General features: G+C 39.4%; 1 protein-coding gene across 11 annotated transcripts in view; it reads left to right on the top strand.

Annotated features, from left to right (window-relative positions):
• LOC147062115 (diacylglycerol kinase zeta-like) overlaps positions 1-17,590 on the top strand; it is a 48,555-nt gene extending 30,965 nt beyond the window's left edge. For 8 of the 11 annotated variants that reach the window (XM_085905827.1, XM_085905791.1, XM_085905847.1 and 5 more), the window contains 11 exons: positions 4,413-4,479; positions 5,907-5,947; positions 6,037-6,179; positions 6,346-6,429; positions 10,898-11,128; positions 11,845-11,897; positions 14,749-14,789; positions 14,914-15,034; positions 15,122-15,158; positions 15,528-15,627; positions 16,860-17,590. In XM_085905827.1, coding sequence (XP_085761953.1) covers positions 4,413-4,479; positions 5,907-5,947; positions 6,037-6,179; positions 6,346-6,429; positions 10,898-11,128; positions 11,845-11,897; positions 14,749-14,789; positions 14,914-15,034; positions 15,122-15,158; positions 15,528-15,627; positions 16,860-16,976 — 1,035 coding nt within the window. In that variant the 3' untranslated portion in view covers positions 16,977-17,590. The remainder of the gene's footprint in view (positions 1-4,412; positions 4,480-5,906; positions 5,948-6,036; positions 6,180-6,345; positions 6,430-10,897; positions 11,129-11,844; positions 11,898-14,748; positions 14,790-14,913; positions 15,035-15,121; positions 15,159-15,527; positions 15,628-16,859) is intronic. The other 3 variants (XM_085905860.1, XM_085905808.1, XM_085905852.1) reach the window with 1 other exon arrangement.
• The last annotated feature ends 8,151 nt before the right edge of the window (positions 17,591-25,741 follow it).

Raw genomic sequence — 25,741 nt, 5'->3', positions numbered from 1 at the left:
GTAAATTAAATTACTCATCTGTTGGGCCCAAATGCTGTGATGAAAGTGATGAAAGGATTCCTGCCTGTGTCAGGGAAGTCAATCTCTTCCGATGATGATTTATTATTTTTTCCCCCATTATTCACAACAGACCCACAGAAAAGCAAAACAAAACAATGTTTGTGGAATTAATTCTTGCTATTCTTAGTGAGCAAACTTCTCAAGAGATATGCTAGCTTGTTAGAAGATATGCTTGTGACTACATGCGCAATTGCAGTTCAAACTACCAGGTTTTGATCATCTCCTATGCTACTCACAAGCCCTAGAGTGAATATCTGCTTGGTCTCGAGGTCAGTTAATTAATTTTGGTTTCTGGGCTTCCATCTCAGCCAAAGGAACAAATATGTCTGCTCATTTGGAGAAAAAGAATTCCAATCCATAAACGAAACAGCAGCTATGGATCAAACCTGCTAATTAAGCTTGACTTGCCATATGTTCTCTGTACTTTAATTTCATTGATTTTCACATTCAGCTTTGGGATGTGGCTTTCCGAGGTCAACTAACCAGTATGGCGCCAATTAAATAAAAAGTGCAATTAGAAAGTAGAAGACCATTCCGCCAATAGTGCAAGCTTGTTTGGTTTCTACTTCTGATGATGAACATTTGCATTAATAAGAAAAACCTCTCAACCCAAGGGTAAAAGTCTTGTGAAAAGGTTACGTACGCTAACAGTTGTGATGGCCAGCGGGTAAGTGATTGACTGCTGAAGGTTTTCCACCAAAAGATCAACATTTGTTTCCTTTCTAACATCCTGCTTGATATTCTTTAAAAGCACACATCAAATGCCAGTGCACACAACAAACGCCCACACACAAAATCTGAAAAGGTTCTGCTCTCAAGGGGCCGCATTGCACAACACGTTTCCACAAACATACGGCCCTAATATTTAAGCCTTGTTTCCACCGACGCTAGCTACACTACTTTACTCGACATTATTCCAAATTGCCTGTTAGGACTACCAGAAGCCTTGATGTCAATATACGCGGTATAAAACAAATCACTTTCTGGTACGAACGAAGAAACCCTGGCATCTGCCACAAATCAACTTCTAGGACGTTATTAGAACATTTTCCAATATCACATGAGAATTTATTTTTTTTCTGCTCATTTTCTTCTCAAAAAGTCTCTTCACTTTACCTGCAGTATGTCTCTTGCATTCTTATTACTGCACCAGTAATACTTTAATGGCACTTAGTAGTAGAAGTGCCATAGCTCAAGGGATTGGAACTCAATCAATGCTAAAACTTGTGTCGCTTGTTAGGATGCGTAAGAAATTACTTTACTGGCAAGGTAATGACCCTGCGTATGAGAATGTGTGGCAACAATTTAAATTGGCCAATTAGATTGCTCAGATGTCATCCTCGTAACTGCGCATAGCTCCGAGAGGGCGCATTTGCATAGCATCAGGGTTGCTGTGATTGACCACTCTTATTCCTCATTTCATTTGTCTCATTCAAATGTCTGGTATCATTCGAGCTGGCCAAGTAAAAAGAAAAGGTGAAATTAGGCACTTTAATCAGTGTATATTAAGCAAGTAAGCACTTAGGTGTGCGATATTTAATTACAGTAGGTAACAATGAGTATATTAAACGTGGAGTTATTTCAAATGTAAATTGACATTCTTACTGTTTTTAAAATAGTGTGGTGTGTAAGCGCGGCGCATTTAATGGGTGAGCGAAGACGTGTGGCCAACTTAGCGATGCTATATTTAGCAGGTGTCCAGACACCTTGAGAACATTTATTTAAAAAACTGACATGCAACAAAACAAGCGACCTGTTACGCTGTTATCGGTGCCTTTTTTTTGTGCTGAATCTCAGATATTACAAGAATTGTTACTTACATGATAACCACATATTGTGGGTAAAACAAAACAATTGTGAAGCTGAAAGAAGTTGGAAAATGTATTGGGAAAATTGGAATTTCCCTAAAAACATCTGGCAAAATTATATTTTTTTATTATTGATGATCTTAACCATAGACAGGAAAATTTCTGCCTGTCGTCCCTGTAAGAGCCATATTTCTTTGGTAATAGTTTTTGACCAATCTTTGTATTTATTATTAATTCTTATTTTCCAATTCAAAACAAAGATGTAAGCAAGGAATGTTAATTCAAATGTGTTTTGGAACGGCTTCTCCGTTCATCTCTATTTGACTTCCGCTGGAGCGAGTCAGATTGCTTTATTACCTGGGAGCGCAAAGCCGAGGTGGGTCGCATCTCCGTCACAGATGCTGGCTTCTGATGCGTGAGTGTACATACATTAGTAAAAGCTCACTCCTCCAGAGACTGCACAACACTGAGTTAGCGGCCTGCTGGGCTTATAGCTCAGCGGTCAGCGGTGGCCGTGTGGGTTGCCGGCCTGAGGATGTGTTACTGGAACGCTCAATGGTGAAACTCAGCAGAGGTTATCTCACAGCTAGAACTAGGATAAGGATGCAACATGTGATGGCTACAGCAAAATGAAAGTTTGTCTGTCACTGTAAATTTAAAAAAAAATGCAGCTAAACGGATGATACTTCATCATGTAGCAAAATACTCTGCCAAAACAAAAAAAAGGGGGGAACCATGGAAAAGAAGGAAATAGCAAATAGTCCGAAACAGTATGCATTTCACCTGCCAAAGAGGAGAATGAAGTGAAAAAAAATGGGAGTGTTCAGAGCTGTGATGAAACAAAGTTTTTAAAATCAATTCTCATCAGTTATTCAAGCGCAAGTTTGATTTTTGTCAATATATCAACAAACGTCATGCAAGGAAAGATCTTTGTAACGTTCCGTGACTTTTGCTCACTGACAAATTTGCTTTTGTGACAAATATATTCATGTTGTCTTCTAAATTGTGCATCAGATGCAAACACATGGGAGAAAGCAGCACTATTGATCTTTTGCCCCATAATCCTCTTTTCCTTTCAAAGCCAAACATATCCACAATAAACAAATTGCCCTCACTGTTGTAATACAAAAGATACACATATACATATGTATATACAATATACAAAGAAGCCTTTCTGAGAACCTACTATAGAAGAAACAAGCGCTTGGAGACAATAGCTATACACAAAGCTCTTCAATCTCTTCAATCTTCCTCCATTTGTGTCCCTCTCGCTGATGCCTGCCGTTATGCCTTTTTATTTTTTGTCTGTCTTTCATCTTGGCGGCCAGGGGGGGGATCTCGCCTTTGGGATTCTTGCGATGCTGTCATGCTCTGTCACCGTAACTCGTGTGAAGTCGCGAACGTGATCACCGTGCTTTTGATGGCATGCTGGCCCAGCGCCACTTCAATTGTGTACAGGAATCAAGCAGTGCGCTTTCCCTACCGCCCAAAAGGTTATCTTGAAATAAATTCATGTGGTGTTTTGAACGTCAACTCTTTTTGACTCTAATTATGGACATTTAATTTTCAGTATGATCCTGTGCCGAAATGTTATCACTGTTTCAACTTTGATGCTATATGAATAAAGCTCGAGGGTTCCGAAAATTGATAGATGGAGTCTGTGTTGCTTTGTTGCATAGCAACCAGAGGGATTCAAAACTGTTTGATCTCCTGCTCTCTGGTGACTGATAATGCTCATTGGTTCTGTTTACCAATGGCATGTCACTGTTAGAAGCACAACACACCCTGACATGCAAGCAGCAGTGTTAAAGAATGGCGGTGTTGATTTTAGAGGTGTCAGAATTAATCGATAACAAACAGATTATTATTATGCGCCTCTATTTTAATCACCAAGTAATTGTTTAGAGACATTTTTAATGAAACTATTTTCAAAATCTTTTGCTTTCAGGCTGTCAAAAGTAATAATTCGCTGATTTCTCGAGTCCTTCATAAAAGCAGACTGATGTATGCTTTTTGTTGAATCGGAAAAAGACATTTGCAAACATCTGCTCTTACACTTTTAGGAATGATCTGATCTTGGGTAAACCAAATGAATCAATGCAGAGGAAGTCTAGAATGTGTTGTGTTGTAGCTTTCTGTAAGTCAGTCGATGTTGGCTCGTAGTCGTAGTAAGGAGGCAGGAGATTCTTCCTGTAGTTGTCTTTGAATATATCACTTAAGGTTTGTAACAAGTGGTCTAACACCAAATTGGTATGAAAGGAAATGGGTGAGAGCGTTCTGTGTCTTCTGACTTTTAGAGACAGCTAGAAACAGAAGGTTAATTGGATTTCAGATACGCTTTCTGTCTTTGTATTTTAGAACGAACAGTGAATAAGGTATTAAACACCAACCACTGGGTGGAATGGCAAAGGCAAAATCTGTGATGCTCTGTTGTATCTCTTGTTAAATGTTTAAGGATACAGTTTCATAGTGCATGTGTCCATTCTCATTCTTCAACCTCAGATTCTTCATCATTTTTTTACACACACATGTATTTGTCTTTAGGAGGAAGCTGTCAAGACGAAGAATCTTTCCTCACAGCGCTTGTCACCAAAGTGGTGTTTCCTTGATTGTAAGTAAAATCACTCGTCAATCATTTCCATTGTTACTAGCAATTATAGCTTTAGGAATTAAAAGGCGTCCTCACACTGACTCCTGCAAAACGGCTGTCGGTAGAGTCCGATCCGAGACAAAATGATGATAAAAGAATTTGATGCTACAGATTTTAAATGGCATTTTTGTTGTGTGTGTGTGTGTGTTTTTGTTTTTTTTAACTCGCCTGGAGCCTGAGAGAAGTTTGCTACTAAACTTTGCTTAAATTAATATAAGTTTCATGCTTTCAGTGCCTCAGATGGCTGCCCAAGAGACAGCCCACACAGTTCATTATTTTCACTTGTTAACAGCTTTTGCTTTATCTGCCAACTTGGGCTTCTGGGAAACTTGTGCCTTCTGATACCGATAAACACTGCTGCCATGCAGAGCATTGTCAACCATATTGGACTTCTGTCAAAGAGGACATTATTTGAGTTAGGGGTTACTTGTTTAAAACTTGCCGCATGATGTTATTTGCATATTCTTGTTTGAGTTTTCTCCCGGTACACCGGCTCCCTCCCACATTGAAAAAACATGAATGTTGTCCTCAAGACAAAATCTAAATTGGCCTTAGGCGTGAGCGTGAATGGCTGGCGACCAGTGTGTGGTGTACTCCGCCTCTCGCTCACAGCCAGCTGGAATAGGCTCCAGCTCACCCGCAACCTTAATGAGGATAAGCTGGCTGTGTCAAAGATGGATGGTGTGAAACCTGGCATCTTGGTGGTATTCTCTGTGGAGTTTCCACTCTTTCCTTACGGTGGAAAAATTGAAAACTCTAAATGTGTACACATGACCCTAATGAGGACAAGTGCTGTCTAAAAAATGGGTTGGTGGTTAAAACCTATTTGATAAAAAGCAGTATACATTGGCAAAGATGTGTTGTAACTCGAGCCCCCAAAGGGTTAAATCGTTTGCCATCATGACCATTCATTTCATTTGTGAGAGGCTTTGCAAAAGAACCAAAAGATCTCGGCATCAGTTATATTCGGGATGCAAAACAAGCACAAGGAATCCTTGTGGAATTGGAATCAAAGAGAGATGCGGTCGAGATTGAAACGTAGCAAAAGACGTGAGCAAAACAGAAGAAATGAAATTCAAAGACATTGTTATCCGATGGGTTGAAATAAATTCATTTTAGATTCTAACACCTGATTTCCATGAAACCCGAGCGGGGAAAATACTGTAAACCAAGGAAAGATTATTTATCTCATTAAAAGAGAATGAGAGCGATTTGGTGTTTGCTGTTGGCGCTTTCTCCCAGGCGAAGGTTATCTTTAATTGCAGCATAGTTGCGGGAGAGAACAGCCTCTGACATCAGTGAAAGGACTATTCAATATAAAGAGAATGCTTTACATCACAGGTCCTTGCAACAAGTTCGACTTTAAAACTCTCCCATTACCTCCACAGCTACAACAGCTGATCGTTTTTACAGGATAGACAGAGCACAGGTGGGTTTCTCTCTTTTCGAAGTTTGCTTATTGTGGGGCTTTGAGCTCCCCCCCCCCCCCCCCGCATTAAATGCCAATTGTTTCATCAGGAACATCTCAACTATGTGTCCGAAATTTCCCACGAGGAACTCTTTATCCTAGACCCGGAACTGATTGTCACAATGACAGTCGGCACGTCTCCAACTGCAATGCCTGACCTGGTTCATCCTTCTTCCAGCTTGGCTGACAACGGGTAGGTCAGAATACCTCCACTTGTGTCAGCCTTTAACCTGCTGACTTTATCCACCCCATAATAATTTTAGAGCTGTTCTCTGCACCGCGTAATACTTTATAACTTGTGTTTTTTTTGCTATGGGAGCCAGCCAGGCTCTAACCATTTTTTCTTTTGTCATCTTTAGGGAAAACAATTTGAAGAACCCAGATGATGTGTTTGTCTTCCCTGTGGATTCGTGTAATTCTCCAACCTTACCCTCTTCTTACAAGTAAGGACGTTTTTTTTTCATCTCAAACTCAACTTTTCAAATTCATACAGTATACGCTTATACCTTTATGATTGGGTGTGAAGTTGAAAAAGTCCTTTGCTGTTTTAGGAGTGTATTTCTAGAATGTTTTTTTTTATATTTGTAAAATCATTGGAAACGACAGAATGTTTTGAATTTTTGATAGTAGTAGCAGATGATCTGGAGCCTTATCAACCTCATCAAACACCCGGAAAATGGGGTCACATTTTCACAACTGTTACTACATTTTGCATTCAGTCGCCAAGTGTCCACATATTTCTGTCCAGACAGTGTGAAATATGTGGCATTTTGCAAACTTGAAAACGCGTGCATAAATAAAGTCAAAGTGAACACACACGCTTCTATTCTAGTAGGAGGCACATTGGAGGCTTGAGAAATTAGTTACATGATGATACCCATACAGAGAACACAGTGTAGTAGGTGCTGTGGGATGGGATTGGCTGGCTCACTGTAAATAGGGGCTGTTGGGATTGTCGAGCCTGTTAGATGGCAAAGCCTGCGTGAAGTAGGCAGGAATAATTCTCAGCCCTTTTTTGTCTCCGTGCTCGGGTATATGCATACGCTATTTTTGTGTAGGAGTTTACTGTACTCATGAATAATAGTGCTGATTTACATTTTCTTCTTTGCTATGGAAGACACAGCTAAATGAAACTCGTGTGTACGTGAGCGTGCATATACATTGATGGTTTTAAAATTGCACTGCGTTCCAGATAAAATGCAACTAACTGTATTTAACTGCATGCATGCACCAAGGCAGCCACATTGTTTTCTTTGAAAATAGCAATATTTTCAATATTTTAGAACTGATCAGCTTTTTGACTGAGAAAAAGAATACCTCTTCCAACTCCAACAATAGTAATATTCTAGGAATGTTGTCAAAGGGGTCATTTGAAAATGTACATACTGACATAGATTTATAGGACATGTTAATATTTTTCAGTACCCCAATTATATTGCGGTTTTGCTAACATGAACATTATTAGAGCAAATTTGTCATTTCAAAAGTGTGTATGCAACTAGTAGCCGCTTTAACCAGCACCCAAGAAGCAGTAGGATTAGTACTTTAATTAATTGTCTAATTAATCAGTAATCAATATTTTTTTCCTGCCAACTTGTGGAATCAATATCAGCCTCTAAAAATCCAAATGGTCAACACCTACTCAATCTAACATTTTTGTTTGGTGGTGTTTCTTATTTTATTTCATTTTGTACATTGTCACACATTCACAATAATTTCATGACATGCAGTGCAAACGCACTCTGGTTCAGCATATTTGAACAATCCCCAGGTAACAACCTGTTAGAATGCTCACTAAGCTCCACAATGTGAGAAGTTGACATAGATGGCAACTCAATATTGTGATCCTAACAGCGGGATGAATATCTTGGCTAAATGGTGAGTGTGTACGCATGTTTGTGTTGGCAGTCTGATTTGCAATCCTGAGTGGATCAAGTGGGCGGATGAGGTGCAGGGATGAGTCGTCCGAGAGGCATTTGTGCACTTTGGAGAGAGCGAGATAGAGCGAGAGAGAGAGCGAGAGAGGGGAGAGGGAGCGGAAGAGAGAGCTTGAAATGGTAATGTGAAAAAACGTTGATGGGGAGAGAAATGAAATGCATGTCAGAGCTCTTGAATAACATAATTTTACTGTATTTCGATGTTTGCGGGCACGCACGCGCACGCACACACACACACACAGCGTAGCTATTTGCCCACGCTCGGCCAGAGGTGAACAATATCCCTCCCACGATAATTACATCCCTCTCTTAGCTTCTCTCCATCACCCGGTCTCTCTCCCCCTCTGACAAACACCTACACGCAAAAACATTGTTTTTGTTTTTCCCATTTTTTTTTTTTCTTTCAAATTTGCCACGGGTGTGGAAATGTTAAAAAAAACACAGGTCAGTAAATGTGGACAGGTGATGTTTCTGGAAAGAAGTCCCGGGATATTTGTTTTGACATTTTGACACGTACTGGGCATAGTGTGAGGCAACTGATGCATTTTGAGGCTGTATCATTATTTTTACAAATGGCATTCGGGAAGGTTCTTCTCACCGTTGGACACATTGATAATTGAGCATCCCTCTATACTGTCTGCCAAAGAACTTTCAGAAGTAACTTTCTGCTTTCATCTAAATTTTCAGCAAGCAAAAATGGCTCTTACCTTGCTGTTTCAGCGAAACGATTTCAAGACAGTGTAGTATTCAAATGTTTGAATATAAGTGCCTGAAGAAATATACCTATACTTATCCAATTTAAGTGATTAACGTACGTAATTGTTCTTCTCCCGCTTAATTAGAAATAGGAAACAAAATGTAATGTAATTGTGAGATGAAAAAAGAGAAAACAGACCGGTAAGTGAATAATTATGGAACCACAACACTGTGTCTGCGGAGGCGTTCAACGTTTCTGCTGCTTATGGCCTGTGGTGTTGTTAATGAGATAGCTAAGGTTTAAAGTCCTTAAGAGGAGTTATACATTCTTCCACATCAATCAATTACATTCATGAAATATTGTGCTATATTTTTCAATCATATAATGTATTCTGTGATTTGATTTTTTTTGTGTTTAAAAAGCTCACTTGAATTCATAAAACGGTGATGTCAGGCCAAAACCTCACGAGTCGCAATTTGTTTAAAAAAAAAAAAAGAGATCCATGCTATTTGTCATACTACGTGTGGGTGTTATTTTTTTACTAATCGGTGTTGCGCTTTTTGAGGTTGCAATGTTAATGGTTGTACAAACATGCACCACCAATCTGTTCAAATGGCAGCCTTTTGTCAGATAAATAAATGAGACCAGTATAAATCATTTCAAAACTTTTTGCATCATTTATGTGACCTATAAACTGAACAACTCAATAGAAGAAAAAACAATTTTGGAAAGGCCAAATAAAATATGAACAACTGAGATACTAAGTGTAAAATGGGTTTCCTTTGAAATCAAATATGGCGGTGTAAAAATGTCAGAAGCTCAACATCATCTCTTGAGAGTTGTTACTGTCCAGCAAGTTCATACAGTTTGTAGAGAATCCTGACATAGATTTTATGAATCTTGGTCCTGCTCTACTGAACCGTACTATTTTATAGCCTCTGCAACCTAGTTCTATCAACGTGACACAGTACTTGGGCTTAATCCTTTTTGTAAAAAAATTGAGAGTTAAAGCTTAACTTTTTTGCCTCTCTGGTGTACAACTTTAAAACTTCTCTTCTGTCATGTTCTTTGCCATGCTCATAATGTATTTCAACAGTCGTTAGGCATTGTGGACATTAAGTAAATTCACGGTCTACCTGTTTCACGTTGTGTACTGTCACTTACTTTCATTAGACGAAAATTTGCCTTGTGTCAAACTGACTCATAGATGACCTTGGGGTAAGGTGTGAACCTTTGAAAAGGAGCAAGGAGATATCTACCAGACATTACTGTGAAGTAAAGAGATTCATATTTCATGCAGGGGACTTAGGTGGTCTCCAAGTAGTTTTGTCCAGCATTCAGTCTGTTAAGCCACGTTTAGTGCTGTTACTGCTCATGGTTTGTTTGGTTAATGTCAAGAGTTTGGTCCTCGGCAGTAAGTCAACCTCATTTCCAGTGGTTGGACTCCATTCAAGACTGCCTTTTTGTCAGCTATTCAGTTCTTTAGCATTGAGAGGGTCCGCTTTGGTGACCTGAGTATCGCATCTCAGCTGTTTGCAGATGATTTGATACTGTTGCTACTCCAACCCTCACTGGAGCGGTTCGCATCCCAGTGTGAAGTGGTTGGTAGGAAAATCAGCACTTCCAAATCTGAGACCATGATCCTCAGTCGGAAATGGGCAGAGCTAGATGAGATTGATTGGCCATCTTGTTAGGAGTGGAATTCTGGAATGTAGCCCCCCCTACACACACACATACACGCACACACACGATTTACGAGGGACAACTACTATATCTGCGTTGTGGTCACAATAGGGGAAAAAAAATTCTCCCTGTGTCATGTGTGGTGATCAGATCCAGTTGATTTTGCGCACAAGAGAACATTTTGAGCCAAAGCCAGTTGCTGACATGCGGATGCACACAGCTAAATATGCGCTGATCCACCACCAACATCATCATTATGGCAACATCCGTCATCGCACAGTCAGGATGGAAGTAATGATGATGACTAGCAGCTATAATTTCATGTGCTTTCAAGAGCGGACTGGAGGGGGCTTGTTGGTAGTACGTCTGGCTCACAGTTGAAAAGCAGGATAAGCCATGGATGAATGTTTAAAAAAAAACAAAAACAAAAACGATATGAACTTAGAAAAGGGGCAAGTCCTGGTTCTTCTTTGAAAGCCAAATCAGAAGTTCTATGAACTCCTTCTAGCATTTCTCTGTAATGGCAGCGTGTCACAATACTTTAACGTGAATGTGGAGCTGGTACATTCAAGCACACCGTGCGCTGTCTTTTAGGATGAACAGTGACAGCTCTGCCTCAGCACTGAGTTCAACACCTGAGGTTCGAAAACTACGGAGGTTAGTCACCAATTGCATAACATTACATAAATGCTGGCTCCACAGCAACTTTGCCGGAGTTTTTTTTTTATACCCTTTTATTTCATGCTCTTACTGCTTTGTGGTTTACAGAAAAGGTTGCATCCAGCGCTCTGTCACCACTAATGATGAGCTTAAGCCAGTAATGAGGTCAGTACTCTCACTGCTTGACTTTTCCAGAAAGTGATTTTAATTAATGGGATTCACTACAAAGCTACAATACCTGACGAAACAGCTTTTCAGTTTCGGGGGTGTGGGGGGCACATGAACACATACTTAACATTCAGCACCCTTCTCACTGCTAAAATATTTTTGTATGTTTAGGCACATGCTTTACCCACACCCTTCAAATTCCAGAATGTAAACCCACCCTTTTTTTAATGAATAGAAAGAAATTACAGAATTGATTAGAAATGATCCACAATTATTCATTCTTCACCAACTTTAACAAATGATATGCATTTCCTTTACAAATGCATACTTTTTTTCATTAATTTACCCAATGAACTTAGATTCACATATTGAGTAATAAACCAGTGTAGTACAACAATTTAACATGCACCAACAATATGAGATGGAGGTAGTGGCCACAGTTTAAATTCAGCTGAATCCATTGTAGCTGGCACCATCACGATTATCACGTGTTCAATAAATGCGTCGTGAACACAAGAATGTTCAACTGTCTGAAAATCATGATATGTTAGGTGAAGTGTTGCATGTTATTGTTTGATACTCCGCTTTCAATTTGTTTCATCCAACCTCTTGGGGTTTGTCTTTGTGAGAATGCTTATTGATTCCGATATTGTATATGTAGAGAAACCGTGATGAATCATCCGGTGTGTTTATTTGCGATGGTCTCTCTCCAGACATGAAATGGATCAAAGGTCAAGTGATGCAGGTGGAGGAGAAGAAGAAAAAGGTACTGCACGCGTACTCATGCATACACAAATGGCCTTCATTTATGTTGCACAAGACACACAACTTGGCAGTCTTGACAGCTTGTGTGTCTCTGAGCGGATAAAAAAACCAAAACAGAAGCAAGCCAGCTTTTGTGAAGAGTTTCTCCTCTCTTACCTCCTGTTTTCGCTCACTATGTTGCTGGTAGCGTTTTACCTGGAAAAGAGCCTGCATGATTATACATCCTAAACTCGCTCATTTCTGCAATCACTGAATGTTCTGCACATGAAATTCTTGCAAGCTAATTCCAAAATTTGACATTCTGCCATTTAAGATCTTCCTCGTGTTTTATTTCTGGGTTCATTTTAAGTGACAAAAAAGAGACACTTATTGGCTCGACTCAAGTTTTTTTTTTTTTTTTTTTTTTTTTTTTTTTTTTTAAATATGGTACAAGTTCTACGAAACCAATTATGGGCAGAAACATAATGATGCAAAAATCACGTCAAGGTATTGCAAGCAGACCAGGGCACATGCTGAGCGTCCAATCAGATAACAGTAGGGGACCTCTTTTTATGGTTTCATGGGTTTTCTTTAAGCTTTTGTGAGCTTCAAAATTCCTTATTCATTCAAGTCCCAATCTGGGTAAATTAAAACTTCAGGTACCGTAAGCCTAATTGTGTTTATGAAAAAGCCCATTCACTATTGCTATTCAACGCACATAGTCTTTTGGAACGGTCTCATGTTTGCAAGTTTTTGACACACGCTGACAGATCCCATAAGGTCAGGTAGGTTGCATCAAACGGAATAGTTCAGTGGAGCATGTGACGTGTGAGTGTTAGTGCGTACGTGCCTGCGTGTGCATGCTTAGGCAAGGAACCTCGATATAGTCAACAAGGCCGCTATGGGGAAGGTAACGTGAAATGTGGTTTGTACAAGCAATCCGCGCGACTCTTTTATTCTCTTCTCTGAATTTACCCAGCCTTTGATGCACTTAACCGGATAGTGTATATGTTGTACAGTATACCTGTAAGCTATTCAGAAAATCTTAGCGCACTTATTCCCCGCTAGGCAAGTAAGCATGGACGGCCCGGCCCGGTCAGTGTGCTCCACTTACCTTTGTTGCTTTACTTACATATGACATAATCAAAAACATAAAGGTAGTTTTTCTGAAAGTAGAAAACTCAGAGGTGACAAGGTTTCTTGCACTCGGCTACAGCGGCGTAGTGGAGTTAGGACTTCATTTAAGATATTGGTGAATGTACCCAAGGTGAAAGACTCTTTCTGGTATAGGCCTAAATTAAAATTCTTTTTCTGACCATCATTTAATGAATAAATAGCTTTTTAAATAAGTTAGAAATTACAATAGCAGTCATGCCCTTTCTAAATCACTGGAAATGTTTTTAATGACCAATTATATGAATAAAAAGAATGCAGATACATGATTTTTTAACCATTTTTTTGAACTGCTCTCTAATTTAATGGTAAATAAACCATTCTTTTTGGCTCGTCAATTTCATACGAGTGCCTCACCAGCCATGAACCTCACCATGCGTCACTGTTAAGCTTGTAGTGCACGCTATTTATTTTATATTAGCCTCAGGCTCTATTAGTCTTATCTCACTCAAATCAATTCACACTTCCCTCACATCAATAACAAAGGGTTTGTGAACTTCAGTTTAATGAGTCCACTCTCACAAAGCTGAGGTGCTTGTTCCCTGCTCTGTGATGCTGCATTAACTTCTGTAACAAGTAATGGTCCAAACCAGACTGACCTGCAATTACACAAAACATTTGGTTGAGGTCATCGCTGCCAGACGAGGCTTACCCGCGAAATACAAAGACTCAACATGCACTTTCCCCCCTGCACTGTGAATGTTAACTTGTATCCACTGAAACATGGAAAGTTAGTGTGGTATTAGTTTTAACTGATGAAAAATCTGATCAAATATTTTGACCGGGCTGAATAGAGATTGAGGTAATTCCAATTGGCCTTTTTGTTCGCAAATGTCCATATGTGCGTTATCTTGATTTGCCTTCTAGCCATGAAAGCTCTTAAATGTTTCATTTTTTTTTTCAAGTTCACTTTCTGTCTCTCTCGCAACCCCCACCCCCATCCCCCCACCCCGTCTCGCTTTCTCTGCCTCACATAACTGGATTAGGTCTGTGCTTTTTAGAGTGAGGGGCGGTGAGAGCAAGGATTGAGGTCAACCTAATGAACATTCATCTCAGTGCTTTGCTTCTGCTATACACAGACTTTTAACAAAACTGTGATGTTTTTATTTCCCAAGTTGAACTCAATTAGATGGAGAATGTATCATGCTATGTTTCCAGAAAGCTTTTTTTATATTCATTCTCCATCAGTTCTCTTTTTACCACAGAAGCAGAGAATTGTTACCTGTACCAATATGGCAACAATTATGACCTGTTTTAAGTAGACAATGGTGCTTTGGGGATTTCCAATATTAGTAGAAACCCCACTCCACCCCCTCATGATGTTTGCACTAGCGTCAGCACTGCTTAAAGAAGGGCATCATGCCTAGACTTAATGCAGATCTCAACTGTATTGGATGGACAAGTATTGTGCGTTTTATGCAAAATTGGTCATCTGTACAGTAAATCGGCCGCATTTTTGATCACTTTCTTTTTGTTTTTGTAAGCTGTTGGAAAGGTTTACACGCAAAGAAAGCCCCAGGAAAAACATCCCAATAATAACGTAACTTAATGATAACTTGATACATTTCATTATATTGTATTTTATTTTATTCATGTAAAATAATTCACAACTCACACATTCAACATTGTTTTACTGAAGCTCTTGTTGATCAGGACTTGAGATTTAAAAAAATATATATCATTCTTTGGTGTCTTTTCAGACCTGCTGATTCAGTGTGTAAAGAGCAACAATATGAAGAAGGTGAGTGTGTGTGTTATTTGATCACCCTGCTGCTCTTTGATTGAACTTCCATTTTGACACAGATTATTTTCAATTGTAAAGCTCGATTAAATGTATATTTCTGTGTGTGTGTGGGGGGAAATAGCTGCAGGAGCTGCATGAGAAAGGATGTGACCTCACATGTGTCGACCAATCAGGCTGCAGCCTGCTGCACCATGCTGTCAGTGGAGGAAGCAAAGAGATGGTCCGCTTCATCCTTGACAATGGTAACTGTGGTCCTTGTATTGTATAGCCTTTGTGGAGTCACATGACTGCTCAAAGTCCACTCATTTGCCACCTCTTTGATTTTGCAGCTCCAAATAACCTCATTGATTTGACGGAACACATACAGTGAGTTTGTTTGCTTTTAATTGTATCAAATGTTTCAAATATATGATCTGTCTATACACACATTACAAATAATCTGTGTGCACTGCATGCTAACAAGGAAGGGTGGTACTATAAGGATTTCATTTACTCTGTGACCAAACATTTATTTGTATTGCAAATCACTTTCCCCCCCATTACCTTTTGTTTTTAAATAAGGTAAAATAGTGGTGTATTGTAAAATATCCACGTAGAAGCATAAAATCGACCAGGGGACAGCGTAGCTAGAAAAAAGACGATAAGTAAAGGCATCACCGTACAGCCAGTTTGACAGGCATCAACAGACAAAAGCAATATTTGTGTGGGTCTCACGCTGCTTTTGGTTTTCAACAGCGGCGAAACAGTTCTTCATCGGGCCGCATCACTGTGTCACAGGACCATCTGTCATTACCTAGTAGAAGCGGGAGCCTCACTGATGAAAACTGACATGCAGGTTGGTGAAAAAAAAAAAAACATAATGAGAGTTATTCAAAATAGAAATGGTGGCATTTTTTCAGTCAAACCTTACAACTTAATGTGCAACACACCGGATGGGTCAATGTTAAGATAATGACAAATCTTCAAACTACTACTATTGTAACACATCCCAAAAGAGCATAAAACGTTACACAAAGGCATGCCATCTTGTGCTCGGTGGGAAAATGACTGGGGTTGAGTTGAGGATATCCTGTGTTTCTAAAATACAATATGTTTGAGGTTGGAACATGACAAAGGTCAAAAGATTCAAGGCGTATGCGTATAGCTGGACTTGTTAAAAGGTTTGAATATGGAAGATGTTGACTGGCTGCCAGTCTGCTTGTGGAATTGTCAAGTATCCATAAAGCAAGAGAGTAAATTCCCAAAACTCTCACACGAGTAGTCCATCTTATGACATCGCTCCCTTACCTGCACGACAATGTGGCTTTGTTTCTTTGTAGTTCATTTAGTGACGCGCAGTCACTGCTGGATAGTAAAAGCAAGGCAATTTGTCTCGCGCCATTCATACAGAAGACAGATCCATAGTGCTTTACAAAGGCAAAAAATAGCTACTAAATTTTGAATTAAGCAAAAAGATGAAAACAGAATAAGTGATCAAATAAGACATAAAAATGACAAAACACAGACAATCAATTTCAAATCACAAACCAAACAAAAGTAGTGTTCCCCCCCCCCACCAAAAACAAATGGATGAAAAAGTAGTGATTTGAGCCAAATTTAAAATGTAGTGACAATTTGAGGAGATGTCAGTTGTTCAGGAAGTTTGTTCCATACTTGAGAAGCATACAACAGAGTGCTGCTGTATCACCCAATGTCCTGAGGGCTCCTCAAGTTTCATTGGGAATTGAAAGGCTTTGAATATCTTCAGGTCCAGGACTGTTCAGATCTTTGTAGACCAAATCTATTTTTGACTCTCAGGAATGTAGACATTTTAGGACCGGTATGATCTATTTGAGTTTCCCGGGTTTGGTTAAAAAAAAAAAAAAAAAAGGGAGCAGCGATGTTCTGAACACCAGTTGCAGCCCATCGGATTCACATTTATCCCTGAAAGAAAAAACAATTTAAATAGTCCAATCTAAAGAGACTTTTTCTTCAGGAACATATTTGTATTAAACAGTATTGAAGAGTTGGATGGAAATAAACACATTTACTGTATTAACAACTAAAAACATCTCTCGCTCTCCTAAGGGTGACACCCCAAAGAACCGGGCTGAGAAAGCTCAAGATGCCGAGCTGGCAGCTTACCTGGAGAACCGGCAGCACTACCAAATGATCCAGAGGGAAGACCAAGAAACGGCCGTATAGGCGTCTTCAGAACCAGAGTGCAAGGAGCAGCCAAGTCAGATGTGCCAAACGTAATAAAACATATTGATCAAGAAACAACTCAGGACATTTCCTGTAGATCGTAAACAGCGTGTGACGAGTCGAGGGTTACAGAAACATTTGAAATATCGGAGACTCCGTACTTATACTTTTACATTCTGAGTTACCAAAATCGACATTCCCATGAAGGGGTCATTCATGTCAATATGTGTTTTTCTGTTCGGACCCAAGTTTCCCTCCACATGACTGACGAAGCATAAAGAAAAACTAGAAGCCTTTAGCAAGTGTGTTGCTATTCTCTTGCCTTTTTACATAGTAAATGTGTGCATAGTAAATTATTCTATAAGTTGCTTGCACAGCGGCTAGCCAAATATTCACTCACATACCAAAAATAAGAATTACATTTGTTTGTTGTAAACTTAAGCATTTGATGTTAGCATCTTTGACTTGCAAGATCTTTTACTATTATTTATACTTGCCAATGACTATATCCTACAAGTAAGTTGATACACTGGTTGTGAAATACATTGTTGTTGTGTTTTGCCACATCTAACGTCGTTTGTGCATGTCTTGAGGTAATAAAACGTTTTCCAGTGGTTTCGGTTCCTGCTCAGCTGTTTCCATACTTTCAAAAAAAACTGCTACAACTGTTCTAAAATAGATTAGATTCAGAGGATGAATCAATTCAATACTTATTTGTCTTTCTGTACGACATAATTACATTCTCAGAAGCCCAGAATAATTTGAATGATATCACAACAAAGGTGGCTGGCCGAGCTAAGTTCATACATCAATTCAGACAACGATGGAGTTGTTTATGATTTTTACCAATCACCGCAAAAGTATAGACTAAATTTAGATTTCACAACAAGCAGGAGTTAATTTCCATTCATTTTGTGCCAAGTACTTTCATTTTTTGACTTAAAAGTGTTTTGACAGTTGATACACTCGAAACTCATTTGCCACTTGCCATACCCATGCATTGTTACTTCATGACAAGTTTGTCAGATAAAAGTCTGCAAAGAATAGCAGGTATTGAGCTGGCATTTAGAAGCAGTTTGAATGGCAATTATAATATGAAATGCAAGGAAAGCTCAATGCAAGGCAAAGACACCGCCATTATGCTGGAGAAAACAACACAGACACTGTATGTAAATCTGTAAGGCTGCAGAGCCAAGAGATACTACAAAAGTCACATCTTTGTGAATACTGTACCTTTTTATATGTGAGTACACGGCTAAGTAGAAATGTCCAAATTGTGCGTGACGTCTTGACTTAAGGGTTCATCGGACGTTCATAGGTTGCCATGGCGGCGGTGAGACTGCATCTAGGATTGGATCTGAGCCCCTTCCTGTTTCCTCTACTGATGGACATATTGACAGATGAGGTCAGACAGCAGTGATCTCAAAGGGAGGACAGTGGATCGGTGACACAAAATTGTACTTGGGACAAGGGGGGAGTACAGATGGCATGGAGCATTGGGGATTTCAGGCATGTCAGGGGTGATCCAGGGCACAAAAGCTAAAGTGAAAGGAATAGTTTCAAGCATTGTAGCAATGAGCAAGAGTAAACAGAGCTTGATGTGATCAAGTTGTAGATGCTGAGATTTGCCTTGTGAGTGATGAGGATGGACAGGAATTTTGAAGGTCAATAGATAGGTCAGATGAAGATTATTTGGTTGTGCAGAAGAGAGACTGAGAATTGTGGATGAGGCAATATGCATAGGGCAAAAAGAGATCTTCTAAAGAGATGATTTACTGTAGTGACCCCAGATGAAGGTAAGAAGCGATGGAGTCTCATGTCATTACCTGCTGAGGATCACCCAAACGCAAAGAAGCCTTCAGAGGTTATGCCTATCTTTATTTGAAAACTTGACACCCCACCAGTTTGCTATGATGTGGCCACCATAGGCCACCACATGAAGCAAGTATCATTCATAGAGGACGCTCCAAAGATTATTTCATTTGGATTAAAGGATTATGGTTTTAATAGTATTGGGTAAAAAAGGTTGCTCCACAAAAGACAAAAAAACAACAACTGTTTACGACATCTCCCTTCATCCGTCACGATAGACCCAGACCTCCGACTAAAGGGGGGGCATATGAATTGCTGGACGAGGGAGGGGGGAGCTTAAAAAAAATACCCTGCTCCATAAATTTGATGCTACTGTCTATTCACACAGCACTGCTGCTCACAATAAATAGTCTTGAATGTTGCGCTTTTCGCTACTTAAAAAAATTAGTCATACTTCCTGACCAATGTTCCTTGTGGACGGCGGAATTAACTGATGATGTTGCGTTGATGTTGGTAACAAATCTGTGATGGCCTTAATAACTAGCGTAATGCAAGTTGAAATCTCTAAGAGGTAATTCAAGCTTTCCACCCCGTCCTACGAGGGCCTAGGTACTTTAAAAACATTTGCGTCAATGCATTATTTGGTTCACCTTTATGTTGAAGTTAGTATTTGCATTGATGACAAGTTACGTTGTGAAAAGCTAATTCCTTCACATGTCTAAATGACAATGGGCTAAGTACACTGTAAAAAGTACCAGAAATGAAAAATGCCCATGCTCCATACCGCTACGTGACTTACTTGCACATCTGTGACGCACCCCTACCCATGTCATCACTAATACAATAAAACACGAAAGTGAGTGATCCAGGGTTGCCATGGTAACAACAGAGATGCTATTGACCTGATTGTACGCCAATGAAGCGTCCACAATATTTTCAACCTATTCATTTAAGAAATGGAAAATTGGGAAAATTTGACAACGTCCCCATTATGCCAAAGGGAAGTAAATCTGTTTTCATACAGTACACATTTGCTACTAACTGTAGACCATGCGATGGTGTTAAATGCATTTCTTTGTCACCGTGAAGATAAAGCGGGCCTTTCAGGAGAGTTGTTCTCATTAGAGCTTTGCCGCCGGGAAGACGTGCACACACACTCATCTGCACTCACCCCTACTTATGCACAAAGCGGTTACACTTGATGGCCTCTTGTTGCTTGTGGTGATCTACAGAGTAACACAGGTTGAGTGTGCTTGTGTGCAGGGTGGGGTGACAGGGGGGTCTGAATGGAGCTAATGCAACCAGAATGAACTGGTTTGCTAGACAAAGGCAAAGGGGGTTGCCTCAGGGGTAGGGGAGGCCAATCGTTTGAGGTGGGGTGCATTGGGGGTGATCTGATGCTCGCAGAGAGAAAGAACTTGACGAGAAAGTTGATGCCCACGACCTCCACTCGAGTCCAGGCTCCCCCACAAGTAAGTACTTCCTTGTCTTCTTAAGATGTGTCCATTGTCTTTTTTTTAAGTGCGTGTGAAAGTGTAAGACGTGACATGTATTGTATAAATTGTGATTTCTTGCGGATTGCAAAAGTTTGTGTGGAAAGTTTTACTTTATTTCTTTCTTTATTCTTCTTGGTTTGAATTTCTGTTTAAATGTTATGGAGCGAGGCTGGCAGAGGCAAACTTGAACCGAATTGAGACACGTTTTGTAGTTTTTTGTTGTTGACAATTTGGGTCTTGAACATCATCAAATTGCAGGGATGAGGCCTGCGGATGTGTGAATAATCAATTAAGTTGAATAAATGAAATTCAAATAGAAGTACTACGGCTCCTAAAATGGGCATGTGTTTGTCTGAGCTGTTATCCTCTGCCCCCCACCCTCCTCGCATACACACATTTCACAACCCCCACATCGCTCCCCTTTTCTGTCCTTTGTTTAAATTTGTATATCTCAACTTGTTGTATACCATAATACCGGCAACGTTTTCAAAATACTGCCTGTGTCAAGTAGTTTTGACATAAAACAAAATAATAATAATACTTTCTGACCCTTGCCTGGAAATTGTTCATTGACAGTGCTAAGGCTTGTCAAAACTAATTCTTGTCATCAGCTTCATTGTGCACTTTCCCTCAGAGGGCCATTAATATTGTAAAACCATAAAAATACTTAATTCTTGTCTGTAGAATGCACGTGAGTTTGGTTTGCCAGGCTACCAGATCTGGTCCCTGGGCCCTGAGTTTGACACCTGTGCTTTATACTGTACGTAGCCAGTAATTGAATGGTACCCAGGATGTCTAAAATTATCCAAAGGATTCTCCCCACAATATATTAGGACGATTGTAGTGATGGGGAAATAAAGCGTCAAATTTGCTTTATGAACCAGTTTTACTTCTCTAGATGGTACTGTTGGTTTCAAGAAAGGCTTTTAAGAAATGGCAAGTCCGTGTAATTTCAGCCCTAAGAGGAACAGGGAGTGTCGTAGTGTAAACATCAACTGGTTCCTGAATCATATTGAAGCTTCATTTTCCCATCACTGGGACGAAGGTTAAATGATAACTGCAAATAACAGAATGGCTCTTTGCTTTCCATGGCAGTATAACCATGGAAACTATTATACAATGTTCTGAAGATGCATTCAGTATCAACACAAAAGAAGGCTCCCTAAGAACTGTTCTTTTTCAGTCAAAGCTAAATAAATGAAGTTGTATGGGAAACATACAGAGAAATTTGTCTTTAGGCGACATTTAGCAAATTGACAAAAGAGCCAATAAATGTGTTTTGGAGTAGTGTGGACTCTGTATTTTATGGCAGATGGCCCAGAAAAAAAATTGGAACCAAAAAAAAAAAAAAAAACCCCACTAGAGTATTTTACTTTCGAACACCTACTGAAGCAAACATTGAAAACCTTAGCTGGTTCATCCTACAATTATTTGATGATTATCAAAGTTTTCAGTGTGTGGCTCAAGTGAGATATTTTGTACAGGGACATTTTCAGGGTTTTAAATGATTTCACATATGAAATGTAAATCCCAGTGGTGTACCGTCTGGCCTTCTAGTTAATCTACAATTACAACCCCTTCAATCTATTCTCCTAATTTGGTAGTGTTTCTCCAGGCTTCACTGATTCTTGTCCTCTGATTGGCTGGTTAAAGCAAAACTATTTTACTGCCATGTTTAACCTCCAACTATTAATTTATTTAATAATCAAAATGTCTGTCAAGTATATAGTTTTGTAATCTTTTTGTAAAGTTATAAATATCTCAATTGCTTAAGAAGATGTACAGTTGCGTACTGGTTTACAGCATTACATTTTTGTACAATGATGGTTTCTGTCATTGCAACATGATTGTTGTAGAATTTAGGTCAACCTACCAAATGCATGACCCACCACTGATAGAACAGGGATGTAGTTTTTCCCATAAGACGACACTATACGTACTGTCCCTGGGCTATTCAAATGGTAAAAGCTATTCATCCATTCTCTATACTCCTTTATGAGAGTCATAGTTGCGTTAAAACTCAGGTTTTTCAATGAGCCTACCAAGCAAATAATCGAGGAAAAAAAAAAAACATGGTAATTCCCACCCCTATCATATTAACCAAATCCACAACTTGTACTTTCAGGAAACAAGAACAATTTACTACTGCCATATTAAAGTAAGTACAGACCCACTGAGAGATAGTCACATAGAGTGCATACCAAAAAGAGTAATAAAAAAAAGCTTTAGGTACATAATAGTGGATTAGAGTCAAAGCAGATATGCCTCCCAGCATCCCCTAATAATCAAACTAAATCAAAAAGAAGCAAGAGCACAAGAAGCACTGTAACAACTCTCTGGGGCTTCTGTGGTTCTAAATGTTTGTTCGTCATATTCGGTTAAGAGAAAGTAGCCTTTCAGAGTGGGCTTTGGATTGTTTTCAGGGAGCTCGAACACTTGTGAAAATGAATAAAATGGTAATAGGGGTTTGTAATGAGTGCAGAAGCTGTGTTGTTAATCCAGTAAGACTTTCAGGGCCAACTTGAGAAGAAATTATCATAGTTTATTTTTGCCTGACAAAAGTGAGGTGCTTTGCATAAAAAAAAGAGTCAATATTTCTAAAAGTAGAAACACAAAACAAGATGAAAACCAAAAGATATTTCACTTTTGTACAGGTCATGGAAATGTATCTATCCAAAGAAAGGGGGGCAGCTGAAATTGAACCTTGAGGGACACCATCATTTATGTGGCCCGCAGTAGCAAATCATGTGTCAACTTCCACAATCCTTACTAAAATCTGTACCAAAATTTTAAGTAATCTTTTGTAAAAAGAATGTTGAGAATTTTGCACATTTTTTGCTACCCTTTTTACAGTAACTTGAACAACGACTTGATAAACTATTATCCTTGACTTCTGACTCCAAAGTTTATGTAATAAGAAGAGGAGATAATAAAACATTTGTTTTGGTTTCTCAGCCATAATGACCTAAAGTGGGCAGTCATAACTACAATGTGGACCGCAACAAAAACGAGTGGCTAGAAAAGCCCTGGCTAATCATGAATTAGTAATTGCTGTCAAGTAAGTATTGTTGAAGTGATACATTTGGGGATCATGATTAGGCTTGTTTTTTATGTTCTTTGTTTTTCTACACGACCACTTATTTATTCTGTTTCAGTTATTCGCAAGACTCCTCCACGCCCCCATACACCTGAGGCAATTTAGTTTGGTTCCAAATGGTTTCTAAGTGGTAGCCTATATCTGGGCAGTTGCCGCTCTTTTCCAACTGGTACTTAAGTCGTGCTGCTACATGCTACATCCAGGCTTTGTATTCAGGTCACAGGTGAACTTAAAGGATCTGCATCATGTTATTCCAAGCTTTCCACGGGCATTTATATGATTATATATCACATTTCCCACAATGGCGATCTAATTCTTGGTTTTTTTTTGGTGGCTATTTTTCTAACCCGTAGGTAAGACGGCTGTTACACTAAAATTCCGCATCTGCTGTACTATACTGTAATGATCATTCACACAGTAGGACATCTCAAAATGACACAGAAAAAAAAGCTCATTCAATGCGCCCAACAGCAATAACGAGTAGTAATTGAGCACATTGCAAAGGGTACGTGGAAACATTTTAGAATTTCTTTGATGCACCAAAATCAGAACAGTAGCATGTCAACTCAAGTTGTAAGGACAGCTGGGTGTGCGTCCATTCAGCAGAAACGGTATGCCATGCACAAACTTGGCCAATAAAGCTGATTCTGATTCTGAACATGCAATATTACTTATATACAAGTGCAATTCCCTGCAACACACTTGCTCTCTCATGATACACAAATGTGCCGAGACTCTAGCAGGGAAATACTGGATCATACTAGAGCAAACATTTTCCATTATTGTAACTGTGTTTACCCACAATACTGGTCCTGGCATATAAGAAGTCAATTTGAAGCTTCAAATAAAGTACACTTGGACTCCCTGCTGACAGAGCTGCAAACCCGAGTCGTTCCAATTCCCACAACAGATGCTCCATTTGCAGCTAATGTTAGAATGATGTAAATAAAAGCTGTTTGTGGTTGGGAAACTAATGATGACATGAGTGTGGTTTGATCTTCAGCCTGTGACCACATGCCCACTTTGACCTTTAACCCTAAAGGAACCTCTGATCATTAGTCAGCACTGACTTAAAGGAAATCAGTTGACCTCCAACCCCTAGCATGCAACGTTATATATATTTTTATCATAGTGATGAGTAAATGGAGGAAAACATCATTTTGGCGAGGAATTGACATTTTGACATGGCTACAACCTTAGCCAGATTTGTTTCAAAACATTTGTATCTCAAATAATCCTTCCTAAATTAAATGAAGAGGAAATACCATTAAAAAAAATCCCAATATATTTTTTATGAAAAAAAACAACAACTGAGAAGCAGGATTTAACAACATTTGCCGATACGGTCTAAAACCATTGTCTATCTTAAAACCCAAGTTCGAGACTGTTGACTTTAGATAAGATTCCTGGGGGGACTTGGGTCAACAGGGATGTACAAGGGTTACTGGAACCGAACAACACAATTTCTGTTTTCTTTTCAGTGGAATTTTGGAAACTCTGTGATATCCAGTCTATTGCGTTTCCACTTAACAGAACAAAAGTGGTCTTAAAGATTAGTTTTGCTCAGTTTGTCTATATCAGTGGTTCTTAACCTGGATTCGATCGAACCCTTGGGGTTCGGTGAGTCGGTCTGAGGGGTTCGGCAGAGCCTCCACTGTGGAGGTCAGAACGTGCCTGATTTTCATGGGAAGCTCCTGAAATGCCTTGACATCCTTCCATTGATAGACCTGACCAAAAAAAGAAATGTTACATACTGATTATTTTCCTTTTACACGTACACAGGCTACGAATATCTGCATAATAATTGTATTTTTCAAACTATGAACTACACAACTTTTCAAAATACATGAATAGCTTGGCTAACATAAATAAATGGATGATGAATCCTTAAAGTCTCAGAGAAAAGGGAAAGTATACACTTTTATGTAGTATCCAACTGGGTGCCGGGACCTCTTTCCAACCTCTTTTTTGTTGAATATTTAACCCCTCCAAGAATACCAGGGATACGAGCAACACCCCATCTCTGCTTTTCATGTTTTACATCACTTATTTTTGGATCAAACAACAACTTTCAAACATTGTAAATTCAGATTCAGTGTGTGTGTGGGATCTTTCACTGTTTTGAGATCCCCCGATGGGGCCTCACACATTAACCAAGTCACTTCTTGGGACAGGCTCAAACTCCCCTGTGAACACCTTCCCCGCTGTTCCTGTAAAGACGCACATACACATGACTTGCACTGTCTCTTTGCAAAAAGTCCTGAAATTTCATCGTGAAAGAACGAGCATTTTACAAGAAAGCAAATGGTGAACTTGGTTAACATGCTAATGTGGACTTTTTGACTGCTGTATATTTGAAC

This window comes from Syngnathus leptorhynchus, chromosome 1, assembly GCF_054491065.1.
Source record: "Syngnathus leptorhynchus isolate UIUO chromosome 1, UIUO_Slep, whole genome shotgun sequence".
Classification (NCBI taxonomy): Eukaryota; Metazoa; Chordata; class Actinopteri; order Syngnathiformes; family Syngnathidae; genus Syngnathus; species Syngnathus leptorhynchus.
The sequence above is the reverse complement of the archived record's forward strand: the minus strand, read 5'-3'. Positions and strand labels throughout refer to the sequence as shown.